We start from the raw sequence: 13,222 nt of genomic DNA on the forward strand, positions 1-13,222 counted from the left end.
CACTTAAGCTGCTAAATTAGTCTTCCTAAAGTATAATTCTGACCATGTCACCACCATACTCTACCATTCAATAAAACCCCAGTGGCTCTCTATCACTTCCAGGATCAAATATAAAATTTTCTATTTAATTCAAAGCCCTTCAAAATCTAGTCCCCTCCTTCTTTTTCCAATCTTCTTACACATTACACTCTCACTTTACCCCACTACACACTCAGCAATCTAGTGACGCTGGTCTCTTTCCTGTCTTTACACAAGATTCATTTTACAGTTGCAGGAATTAAGACCCAGAGAAGTTAGATGACTTGCCCAAGATCAAATACGTAGTAAAAGGCAGTCTTTTTGGGTTCTGAGTCACTGAACCCAGGTCATTTGTGTCCAGATCTAAGTTTCTCCACTGCACCAATGGGAAAGAGCTTTCATTATAATGTTTCCTTCCCAGGGCATTAATATCTCACTGTCCTTAAGAAATAGCAGCTGGGATAGGGAGGAGAGTAAGATTTACACTTAAGACATTCAAAAGATGTAGAGATCTTCTCCTTCAAGTTCCAACCAAGAATTAGAGTTGAAGTACATTTCAAATCTACTGCTCTCCAAGATCATTAAAATGAAGCTTTATATAAATCTAATCATATAAATCTTCATATAAACCATTATATGGTTCTGAAGTATTAGGAGTTCCCAGGGTTTAAGCTTAAGCCCATTATATAATAACCATAGCTATCCTCAGAAATGTCAGGTGATGGAGGGGGAAAGAAAACTGAACTTGCAAGGTGGAAAACTTCTGTAGATGCTTTAATACAAGGAACTTCAAAAAAAACTTTGGAAAATCTGAGAGAAGCAAATCAGATGGGGATTTAGAAGGTTTCTTTCCTTCCACTCTGTTTCCCATATCTACTCCAGATAAAAGGGAACAGAAACAAGAAAAAGACAATAAGAAAAAAAAGTAAGGAAAAGAAAGATGGAAAGGAAGCTGTGAATGACTATCTGGAGTGTCATTTAAGGCTCAAAGAAATGGTTTAGAATTCAAGTCTCCCTCCTCAAATCTGAAACATCATTTTACTCCCAAATGACAACATTAGTTTTCTGCTAAAGGCATGAACCTTACACAGGTGCAGTCTCAAGATGATGGGGGCTAGAAAGGATAGCACAGTGAATTTAATTCAATCCTCTCATTTTACAAATGAGGAAACTGAGGCCCAGAGAGATTAAATGACTTGCCAAAGATCATATAGGTATTAAGAGGACTACCTAGGAAATGAATCCAGGTTGTTCGACTCCAGATCAAGCATTCTTTTCAGTGTAACACACTTCCCCTGAACTCAAACTGAAAATCAAAATGAAACCTCTTCCAAGTTATCCTCCTTGCTTTTGTCTATCTGAATCTATGAAACTAAAGAATAATTATAAACTAAATAAGACAAAAAGGTCCATGCAAGAAATCTAAAGAGTTCAAAATTCTTGAAAGTACTGTGTCCAGGATTGAATAAGAATAAAAATGAAGAACTGAGAAAAGGCTCATAAGCAACATTTTATTGGGAATAAAAATTCAGGAAGCCAAATTTGTTTAAAATTTCAAATGTTTACCTCAAGCCAAATGTCAGCAACATCATGGACAAGCATCACCAATGTCCCACTACGAATATAATTAATACACCAAGAGAAGCTCATCAAACTTAAAGCAGCCAAATGATGGATGACATGGGCCAGAAAATCCTAAGCAAATAAGTAAATAGACAAATAAACAAATGAATTTCAAGACTGACAAGCAAGTAATTACCTAAGAAAGGCCATTATCATCATATTATTCCACTGCTTAGAACACTGGGTGTGTATATCTATAGGCATGTGTGTATGTATATACATATAAATACAGATTGTTTCATCAACTTTTATCAATGTATATCTATAAATGTCACTTTAATTTTATACATATGTACATACACACACACATATATCTATATCTATATCTATAGACATATATTGTCCCAAACATCTTAGTGTGGTTTTAAACTGTAAAGCTGTGATAAGAATTCTGGAATATCCTATCCATATAGTTATCTATCTACACACACACAAACATATTAATTGGTATCCCTAAGATGAGTTTTTGTTAATAAGTAGATCTCTAGTATATTGGGTAGATCCTTTATGGAGAATTAATGGGAAAATATGAAAAAAGGATCATACAAAATAAGAAAGTACAGAAGGGTTTATGATCTAAATCAGTTGAGAGACTAGCCATACCAATGAAATCACAGATCCATCAAAGTGTACATATAATTTGTGTTTATACATATATGTATGTGTATATATGTGTGTATATACATAGATGTTTATGCACACATTAATTAACTGTTCACATTTATATAGTACTTTAATGATTACAAAACTCTGCTGCTTCATTATCTCACATTTATGTTTTTATGTGAAGGTACCCAATTCCTCTTAAAATAAATGAAATGGAAATAGACCACCACAAAACTAATTGCAAAAATGTACTAGCCCCATCATTTTATGATTTGTCTATGTGACATACTTGTTGCTGCTTTTAAGAGAATTCTTCATTTCAACTCACAATAACTGGACCACAATCACTTCCCTATCAAATATTTACCAAAAGAAGAAAGATAACCAACATAGTACAACTAGTAGTATGCCATACTACTATCATATATAGAGAAACTATGAAACTAAAGATGTCCTGAAACATAAATTTTAAGTTAGAGTTTTTGAAGACACTAATAAGGAAGTTTTACATGTGATACTTGCCTTTCTCTTGACATCAGAACCAAGACTAAACAGCAGAGACCAATAAAAACTCATCTCTAAAATGTAGTACCAGTACTGAGATGGTAGTAATGGCTAAGAAAAAGAAAATATTCATTACTTTTTATATATAAAAATATTTATTTAATGGTATTATCTGTGAAATTCAGGAAATGGACTGCTTCTATAAGGACTAAGGATATAAAAATAATATGTCTTTGTTAATCATAATTTATAAGTGATTATTAAAAGCTACCTTATGAAATCTATTATTTAAGGTCAAAGGCATGTGTGTTAACTAAGGTGGCATCCCTGCTTACCCCTCCCAAATTTCCACTGATTAACTAATTAACATTATGGAATGTTTTCTGACTAAAAGCCCATGAGATGTTAAATACTCTTTAGAGCCTAGTACCATAAAATCATAGAATCACAGATAGCCTTGAAAAGGATACCAAGTCATTTAGTCCAGCTCCTCCATTTTCAGATGAAAAAATAGGTCCAAAGAAGTTATATGGCTTACTCAAAATCTCATAGGTATTTAAATGTCAGAGTCAGGATTTGAACTCAAGTCCTTTGCCTCTACAGTCAGTGTTTTTTCCACTGTCCCACACTGTCTCTCAAGAACATCTGCTAAGAGGTCCACTGAGGTCAGCCCCATGCACGAGCAGAGTAGACAGTCACCCATGTAGCATAATTTGAGAGACTTAGCAAAGTCCATCTAACCAAGAATATGCCTTCTATCCATCTAGTATCAGCATCTTTGATTCCCACAATTACAGCTACACCTTAATAACTTTCTGAGTTAAGACATTATATGTTACATATTAACATAGGTTAATTTATCTGATTAACTTATTAACATTCATTATTACCTAGTAAAAAAAAGTCCAAGCCACTAAATAATGTGGGAAGGAATAGGGAAAGCCAGAGACAACTGTAGTTCTGGTGGGGCCCTCCACATAGAAGCCCGAGTCAGTCAAGGGGCAACATGAGGGCATTGGATGCCTTAGGGGAAAGGGGATATTACAAGATTAAAGACTAACTTTGCCAATTTTTCAGGTTTGCCCAAGGCTGTTTCTGTTTGGCACTACTAAAAGAGTTAGGCTTACCTGCTTTGGATAGCCATTCCAAACCTCCCACAGATCATAAAGCCAAGGTTTCTAAATATAGAAAGGAGGGAGAGGGAAACACATTAACTATGCACAAATGGAATCTTTTATCAGAAAAGGTAATATTTTTTCTTAAAGTCAATAAACATTTAAGTACTTACTATATGCAAGGCACCAGGCACTGTGCTCAGTGCTATGTCATTTTGATAGCACTTAAATATCTGATACATTTGCTAATATCCCCCCCCATATATACATATCTATCATACATAATACACTATTACTAATATAGCCAAAAACTCTGTTTAAAGTGCCATATTATAAAGTGTATAACTGTTCTTGAAATGTAACTTAAATGAAGAAGTTACTTCTGAAATAATTAATGCTAATTCTATATCAGCCCTCCTAGGGAAGGCCTGGATGGGTGATGATCTACATCCTGGAGGGAGTACTCACATCAATGGAATCATACATAACCCAAAGTATTAAATGTATCAACATGATTAATTTTATCACAAAAATCACAATAAAATTGATGCTTATTGATGCTATTGCATCATAATAAACTCATAGGTAAAAATTTTTAAAGACTAGAGTCTAATGAAAGATATTAAAAAGATAACTTACATCATAAAGAAATCCAATTCCAGCAATAGTTAAGAATAAATAAAAGGTAAATCTCCAGCTGCCAAAATAAAGAGAAGTATTTATTCAGAGAATATGTAATGCCAGCCTTAGTAGGAACCTTCAAGATCCACCTGGCCCAATCCTTGCATTTTTCATATGAGAAAACTGAGGTACACTGAAGCACCATGGTATACGGAAAAGACTGCCATGCTCAGAATCCCAGGATGTGGGTGCAAATACTTTCTCCACTATTTATCTTTGTCCGCATGGATTTGGTTAAGGCACAACACTTCTTGAGCTCAGTTTCCACATCAATGAAATGAAGGGGTTGGACTAGATTATTTCCAAGGCTGCTTCCAGTTCTACATCTCTGATCCCAAGGTCGCACTGTTAGTTAGTGAATAAGCTAAAACGAGAATTCAGTTCCCAGGATCATAAGACCGTAAACAGAGAGTCAGAAGGAATCTCAGAGCCCGTATGGCCCAGCACTTTAATTTTAGAGATGAGAGAGTTGAGGCCCAGGGAGGTTAAGTGATTTTCCCAAAGTAACTAAGTTAGTTAACAAAGAGGAGACTTTTGAATGGAGGACTTCTAAACATTTTTACATTATCATACTGGATATTTTAAGTACTTATCTAACTGTCTTTCTAGACTGATGCTTTCTTTGTAAAGGTAATAGAAGAAGGAGATATTTTCTACCTAACAAGAAGGAGTGATATGAACATGCTCATTTAAGTTGATGCATTAGAATATCTGGAAAAGGATTTCTACTTAGTCAATGATATTATTTTTTTCATTATATGCCCAAAGCAGTTTTTTTTAATGAAAACTTTTTTAACATATAACCTACTTCTTCCAGTGAAATCTAAAATACAGTCTTATCCCTCATTTCCTGCTTCCACAGGAAAAAAAAATTATGAGGCCCAATTATTTACATCATAGGGATCAAGAAAATGTCCCAAAGGATAATTATCTAAAAGTTTCCAAATGAGGTCTCAAAACTGTTTCAATTTACTTTTACATTTGCTTATGAAATGAACTTGCATTCACAGATCATTTCTATGTGTTTTTCTTATTTATTCCAACTAAGGTTAGAATAAATAAGAAAAATCGGGCTGGTAAAAGAGAGTATAATGTGAAAGAATAACCCTTATTAGGCAAGATTCATAACAACAAAGTCATAATTTTCAGTACCACATCTATTTGATTGCCTCAAAAGAGTAAAATGTCATTTTCCTGTATTTATTAGTATAAGACTAAATTAGAAGGAAAAAATGGATTTTTTTCTGGAAAAGCTAAAATTGGGGCATTGGGCATTGAAAGGGGCATTGAATCTTCAAAAAGCTGACATTGGGAGAAGGGCAAAATGAAGAAAATTAACACTGAGAGATGACCTTGACAGAATCACAGTGGAATATAGCTGACTGGGGATTGGGAGATGTAGGGCTGGAAAGAGACTCTTCCTACACCTTTTGGTTTCTTTAATATACTGACACTGAATGTGTTGATTTTGAAACTACAGTGTGCTTCTGCAGTGAGTATCTTTTTCTAAATATTCCAGAACTCCATACAGTGCCTGGCACATAACAGGTGCTTAATAAACGCTTATTGACAACTTCAAAGGAAGCATTTATTTGAAAAAGATTAAATGTATAGCCGAGACAAGACTAACTGAAACAAAACTAAACTTTGGATTGAGTTGAGGAATGCCTTGGAATTAGACTGAGAGTAAGAATTCTATCCAGAAAGCTGAAGAAGAACACAATTCAAGAATGAACGTGCCCTGAAATGATGGAAAAATTTCTGCTCATTTGTGAGTTCATGTTGGGAAGTCAAGAGATAACTACTTAATGGCTGCATCCTACAATGGAAAGCAGAAAGAGACTTTAGGTCATTTGGTACAATTTTTTCATTTTACAAATTTAACTTGGGCTGGCCTATCTCCTTGAGTTGTTACCATGGAGATCTGTTAATGGACTGGATACTACTAATCATCCCGCAAGTTCCTATGGTGGTTGTTATCATGAACCAACTTCTGCAAAGGAAAGAGAGGCTGCCCCTCAGAAACCTGTACATCAGGCAGACAGTTCAGGGATAGGAAAGCACTGCTTCTCAGGAGCAGGGACTTTTACCTTTCTTTGTATCCTCAGAGCTTAGCTCAATGTCTGGCACATAGTAAGTGTTTACTTAATGTTTATTGAAATGACTGTCTGTTCTCTCATGCTTGGCAAGATGCATAGACTTGGGAGAGCTGACAAGACTGAAACTGAGGTGCTAATGACAGTAATCTAAGTGAAATAAACTGGTGACTAGGCAAGAGTCAAGTGGAGGGAACTAGTGACCAGGAGCCCAGTGGGACAAGTTGTAGTAGTTGTCTGCATTTCCTGGAGTTAGTAACATCAATCCCATTTGCAACAATTTTTTTTGTCTCTTCCCCTCTCCAACCTCCTGCCTCATCCTTCTAGAGGCAGCTAGGTGGTGCTTTGGATAGAGCACTAAGCCAAGTCACTAAGACCTACTTAAATTCAGCCTTGGATATTTACTAGTTGTGTGACCTTGGGCAAGCCACTTAAGCCTCAGTTTCCTCAATTGTTAAATGGGGATAATAATAGCACCTACGTCCCAGGGTTGTTGTGAGAACCAAATAAGATAATATTTGTAAAATCCTTAGTACAGTGCCTAGCACATAGTAGGCACTTAATAAATTCTTGTGTCCCTCCCTCTTCTTCTTTCCCTTTCTTTCTTCCCTCTCCCATTTCCTCCCTCCCTCCTTCCCTCTCTTTCTTCCCCTTGTTCCTTCCCTCCTTTTCTTCCTTCCTTCTTTTCTATATTTCTCCTTTCCTTTCTACCTTCTTTCTTTCCTTCCTTTCTACTTTCCTTCTTTTTTTCCTACCTACTTTCCTTCTTTCCTTCCTACTTACCTTCCTTCTTGAACTCAGGACTTTCTGAATCCAAGCCCAACACTGCATCCACTGAGCCACTTATCTGTCTAGGTGTTAGTAAGGTGATCTGCATATTAAGTTCATTTTCTGATGTAAATAATTCTAAATATAAAATGTACATGGTTTTGAAAGTATATATAATTGATGTAATGTTTAAAAATAAGTTTGTAACAAAAAGATTAAAAAAAAAAGAAATGTTTGCAAAAAAATCAAAAGGACTGTGTACCCATATGTAAATTATTTCTGTGTCACTGTAATCAATAATTGATCAAATGAAGTAATGATAAAGTGACTTAAAAAATATGGGTCAGTTGATTAGTAAAAGTCTTTAAGTGATTGTACAAAGTACACAGAACCACAAGTATCAGTGATAACATAACTCACCACATGCAACTTTCTTCATTGTTTTCTAGCTTAAATGGTCTGATATAAATCTTTAATATCTTTTCCTGTTTTCAATCCCTTGACTTAGAACAGTACTCTTCTCATCTTTTTTTCCAAGCAAGGGGATTTTGACCCTACATATCCAGCTTTATTTCTGACTACTTGCACCCTCCACTCTAGTCTGACCAATCTTCTTATGATTCTTTAGATCTGGGTGGGGAGAACCTGTGGCCCTCTGGGTCCTCAAGCATGGCCATTTGACTAAATCCAAACTCCTCAGAACAAAGCCCCTTAATAAAAGGATTTGTTCGGTAAAACTTGGATTCAGTCAAAAAGCCACACCCAAGGACCTAGAAGGCTACATATGGCCTCAAGGCTATAGGTTCTCCACCCCTGCTTTAGACTGGGAGGTCCTTGGAGGCAGGGACTCTTCTTTTTTTTTTTTTTTTGCCTCTTTTTTATATCTCCAGTTTAGCACAAGGGCACATGGTACTTGATAAATGTTTGTTGACTATTGATTTTATAAGCCCATCAAAGTCTTTTCCACTCCTGTGCTCATGTTCCTCTCATATGGGATACTTTCTCCTTCCCATCATCCAAATTCCACCTACGCTTCAAGGTCCAGCTTAAGTCCTACCTCCAGATGTGTATAAGTAACAATTAAGTATTTAATTAATAATCTGTTGAACAAAGAGACTCTTGTAGTAATTTTAGGCCACATCAAACCATTTTACATAGTCCTGGACTACATAAACAATTATTACTTGTCTTACTTTAACTGAGAACAGAGACCATGTCTTATACAATTTCATCTCCTTCTATGACCTAATATTTAATAGGTATTCAATGAATGAAAAGTGATTAATTGGTAAGTGTAGTTGGAAGTTTTGTTTTCTAATTAGGGCTCAGCAGAAGCCATCAACTTCCAGAAAAAAATACAGTATGTAAAAATCCATTGACATTATGGTTCCCAAATTGGGCTCCCTGAGTATTTAAGTTTGCCAGACTGAAAGGCTTATCTGAAGGAACAAAAGGTGAAGAATCTCAAGAGAAACAATGAAAAGGAGTGAGGAAAGAGGACCTAACAATACCAGATAACAAGCTATCCTATAAAACAGTAATAATTTTTTAAAAAATGGTACTGGTTAAAAATACAGAGATCAACCAGAGGAACAGATTAAATAAGCAATAGACCAAAGCAAACAAACCTACTCGCCTAGTATTTGATGGACCACACTTACTGGGGAAATGCTTCAACCATTAGCAAAAACTGCTGAAAAAACTGAACAAAGTCTGACACAAATTAGGTTTAGACCTCATACCATATACCTAGATAAACTCCAAATAAATACATGATCTAGTTAGAAAAGGTCCCATCATAAACATATTAGAGGAACAAAGAGGAAATTACCTCTCAGATGTATAGATAGAAAGATTTGTAACAAAATAAGGAAGGATCTCAGAAAATAAAATGGACAATTCTGGTTGCATATGCAAACAAATCCAATGCAGCTAAGATTAGAAGGGAAACAGATGACAGGACAACTTGCAGCAAGTTTCTCTGATAAAGATCTCATTTTCAAGCTATATAAGGAACTCATTCTCTTTTCTTTGCAATAGTGGGGGTGGGAAAGGATAGGGTATAAATATGGAAAACTGAAGATAATATCAGACTAGGTTGATGTGCTGGTTAGTTTTTCTGAACCTCTTTTTTACCCCTTTATTATAAAAGATAGTTCTCTGTTTGGTGGGGAAGGGATTTATTGAAAAAATGAGGGTGATTTAAAAACAAAAGATACCAACAATTTTTCTTAACAAAAAAGAAAAGTTTTGGACCAAAATAAAGGGAAAAAATGAAAAGTAATGTCTTTTGTATCTCACTTTTGTATAGGTACAAGTGTCCATACCTTTAAGAGCTGAGGCATTCTGGAATACAATGATTTTTAAGATAGAAGCAGCCATGCTTAATTGAGAAAAAGAAATCTGCCCTGATAAACCATCAAAATATTGCCCTAATGAACTATTAAAATCTATGTCTCTGTTGCAAGAGTTCAGCTTGAAGCCCTAGCCCAACCTGACTATCCTGTTCAACTATGACACAGTAAGTTTTCTCAATCCATATGGAGAAAACAGGTTAAGTATCTGATTCAGACAAAAGCAGATGTCATCCTAACTTATATTCTGAAGGGAAAACAGAACTTTCCCCATATAATCTGTGCTGACAATTGTAGTGTGGTTGCAAAAAAGATAATGGAGTTCTAAATTACAAGTTAGCAATTGGAGTAAGCATTGACCCCTTAAATAGATGAACTGGTTGAAAAAAAATTTGTGTGGATGATATCTCAAACGTTAGGATATGTACATGTGCACAAAACTACAAAACTATCCATGCTTCTAGCTTCCTTCTTACCAAGCTTCCTGGAATTTCTTTAGTCTGCAAGGTCTTTCTTGATTACGTCGTCTCTTAAACCATATTTCAACCTGTTGTACAGTCTGGTTACACTTCTTTGCTAGACCATATAGATCATTCTGAAAAGGGACAGGACAAAAGAATGAATGATTGATCAACAATAAATGTATATAGAGGGAAATCAAGAAGCATAGACTAAAAGAGGAAAGGACCTATTTGTACAAAAATGTTTATAGCAGCTCTTTTGTGACATCAAAGAATTGGAAATTGAGGGGATACCCATCAATTGAAAAATAACTGAACAAATTGTGTATGTGATTGTAATGGAACACTATAGTGCCAAAAGAAATTACAAACAAGATGATTTCATAAAAACCTGGAAAAACTTACATGAACTGATGCAAAGTGAAGTGAACAGAACCAGGAGAACATTTCACATAGTAACAGCAATACTATGTGATGATCAGTTATGAATGACTTAGCTATTCTCAGCAATACAATGATCCAAGACAATTCCAAAGGACTCATGATGAAAAATGCTATCCACCTCCAGATAAAGAACAGATGGAGTCTGAATGCAGGTTATTTTTCACTTTCATGTGTGTGTGTGTGTATGTGTGTGTGTGTGTGTGAGTGTGTGTGTGTGTGTGTTTTCTTTTGCTGTATTTCTCTTTTCACAACATGACTAATATGGAAATATGTTTTACTTGATTGAATATATATAACCTATATAAAATTGCTTACTGTCTCTGGGAGGGGGGAGGGAAGGGAGGGAGGAAGAAATTTTGGAACTCAAAATTTTTAAAAATAAATGTTAAAAATTATCTTTACATGTATTGGAAAAAATAAAATACTTTTTAAACAAAGAAGAATCAGGACCAAATGTTAGTTATGGTAGTGGAACTATAGGAAACTCTATTAGCAATCTTCTGCATGACCTTGGGGTGGACATTTTGAGTTATGAGCTCAGAATTTTTTTTAAATTAATGCCGATTATACTTGAAACAAACTTCTATGAGATTCTCATAAATAAGATATTTCTTCAAGACCTGCCATCTATAATCCAATAATAATTTCTAACAATACACATGCTGGAATACAAATCTGAGTTTGCCCTAGTTTTTAAAACCATAAAAATCTGTGCCACAAAAGCCAGGTAGACAATTTGCAGTTTAGTATTTCCATTTAAGTGTTCATCCAATACCTTATCTTGGGATACTAGCAACCCTGGTTCTCAAAGGTTATCAGTATAATGCATGATCTGGCAAATGATAAAAAGGCTGGAAAGGTTTTGAGTTTGGGTTTAGTGGGAGGATTTTTTTCCTAGTTCAGAGAGTCTTATTTGCCAAAAAGTGATAAATTTTTCAGTCGCAACAACTTTTAAAAACTATCTCCTAAGTCATGGAGAGGTTATGAATTGCATTATTGAAGGAATGCCCACATCAATTAAATCGCAGATCCTTGAAATACTTGTACAAACTAAGCAGAGGGTAATTGGACAAACAACAAATATTACCACTTTGGGCATGAGAAGGTTCATAAAGTTTTAAAACTACAGCACCTTTTTCTACAGCAAGTTAAAAGCAGTATTAGGAGAAAAAAATAACAAAACATAGAAAAAGTCATTCACTACGAATATAAATTATTTGAAGATTACAATATTTTTTAAAAATTACATGTACTATTTTCACACGTTAGTGAAAATGATCAAGAGGTCTGTATACTTAGAATAAGAATTTTTTAAAACTTAAAGAAACACTGAGATTATGATGTTTAATTACCCCTTCACAGATACTGTTATTGAAACCCAGATTTAAAGCTATAAAGGACCTTGAATATTATTCAGTCCAACCTTCTCATTTGCAGATGAGGAAACTGAAGCCTTGAAAGTTTAAGTGGTTTGTCATCATAGATTTAGAATTTGGAAGGGCCTTAGAAGTCATCTAGCTTAACCACCTCGTGTGACAGATGAGGAAACTGAGGCACAGAAAGGTTAAGTGACTTTCCCAAAATTACATGATACAGATGGGATTTGAATTCAGGTCCTCTGGTTCCAAATACAACATTCTTTTTCTTATACCTTGTTTTCTATCTTACACTGAGGGTGAGAATTATATAACTTGTCTTTGGTCATGGATAATAAGTTTGAGCCAGGACTTGAACCTTGATGTCTTTAGTCAAAATTTCATATTCTTTTCAATACACCATGCTCTTTCTAAGAAGTTATTGTTAGTTAGTGGCACATTTGGTCCTAAAACTCTTAATTCTTGGTCCAGTAGTCTTTTTATCATATCATACTTTTCAACAATTCTGGAAATTACCTTGGGGCGAACTCAAACCAATATTGACCATTTGTTTTCATACTTAATCAGTAACATATGATACATTTCAAGACCACTCCCAAATAATTTCAATGATGAAATCAATTCCTACTTCTCTTTTGGGAAAGAGAAATATGTGCTACTATAAGAAAATGACTTAGTATCTGGAATAACATGGATATATAAAATCATGTTGGATTATTATACAAAATTTATATAGCTTGAAACATTGCAAAAATATTTGCAGCAAATATGCCAGATAAAGGTGTGACATCCAGAATATATATGGAAATCTATAAGACTAATAATACATACTTTCCAGTGGAAACTTACTAGACAATTTATAAAGGAAGAAATACAACTTTAATAACCCCATGAGAGGTTGCTCAAATTCCCTAATAATCAGGAAAATGCAAATCAAGACAACCTGAAGATGTCACTTTAAACCTACCAAACTTGGCAGGGAGGGGAGATATTGACAGGGCTATGAGGAAACTGTTGATAGGACTACAGACTAGAAGAAACGCTTTGGACAGCAATATGTAAATATGGAATACAAGCCAAAAATGGATCTTATCTTTCAAACCATACCTAAAATCCCATCCCCAAAACATATCTGTACAAAAAGCATTCAGAGCTGCTTTATTTGTAATAACAAAA

General features: G+C 34.9%; 1 protein-coding gene across 2 annotated transcripts in view; it reads right to left on the bottom strand.

Moving 5' to 3' along the window:
• CERS3 (ceramide synthase 3) overlaps positions 1-13,222 on the bottom strand; it is a 98,088-nt gene that overhangs the window by 51,129 nt on the left and 33,737 nt on the right. For both annotated transcript variants that reach the window (XM_027852182.1, XM_027852181.1), the window contains exons 5-9: positions 10,242-10,360; positions 4,506-4,563; positions 3,879-3,929; positions 2,770-2,862; positions 1,585-1,713 (exon numbers count right to left, since the gene is read on the bottom strand). In XM_027852182.1, the coding sequence (XP_027707983.1) occupies positions 1,585-1,713; positions 2,770-2,862; positions 3,879-3,929; positions 4,506-4,563; positions 10,242-10,360 (450 nt within the window). The remainder of the gene's footprint in view (positions 1-1,584; positions 1,714-2,769; positions 2,863-3,878; positions 3,930-4,505; positions 4,564-10,241; positions 10,361-13,222) is intronic.

This window comes from Vombatus ursinus, unplaced genomic scaffold (genome assembly GCF_900497805.2).
Source record: "Vombatus ursinus unplaced genomic scaffold, bare-nosed wombat genome assembly UNPS02009205.1, whole genome shotgun sequence".
Classification (NCBI taxonomy): domain Eukaryota; kingdom Metazoa; phylum Chordata; class Mammalia; order Diprotodontia; family Vombatidae; genus Vombatus; species Vombatus ursinus.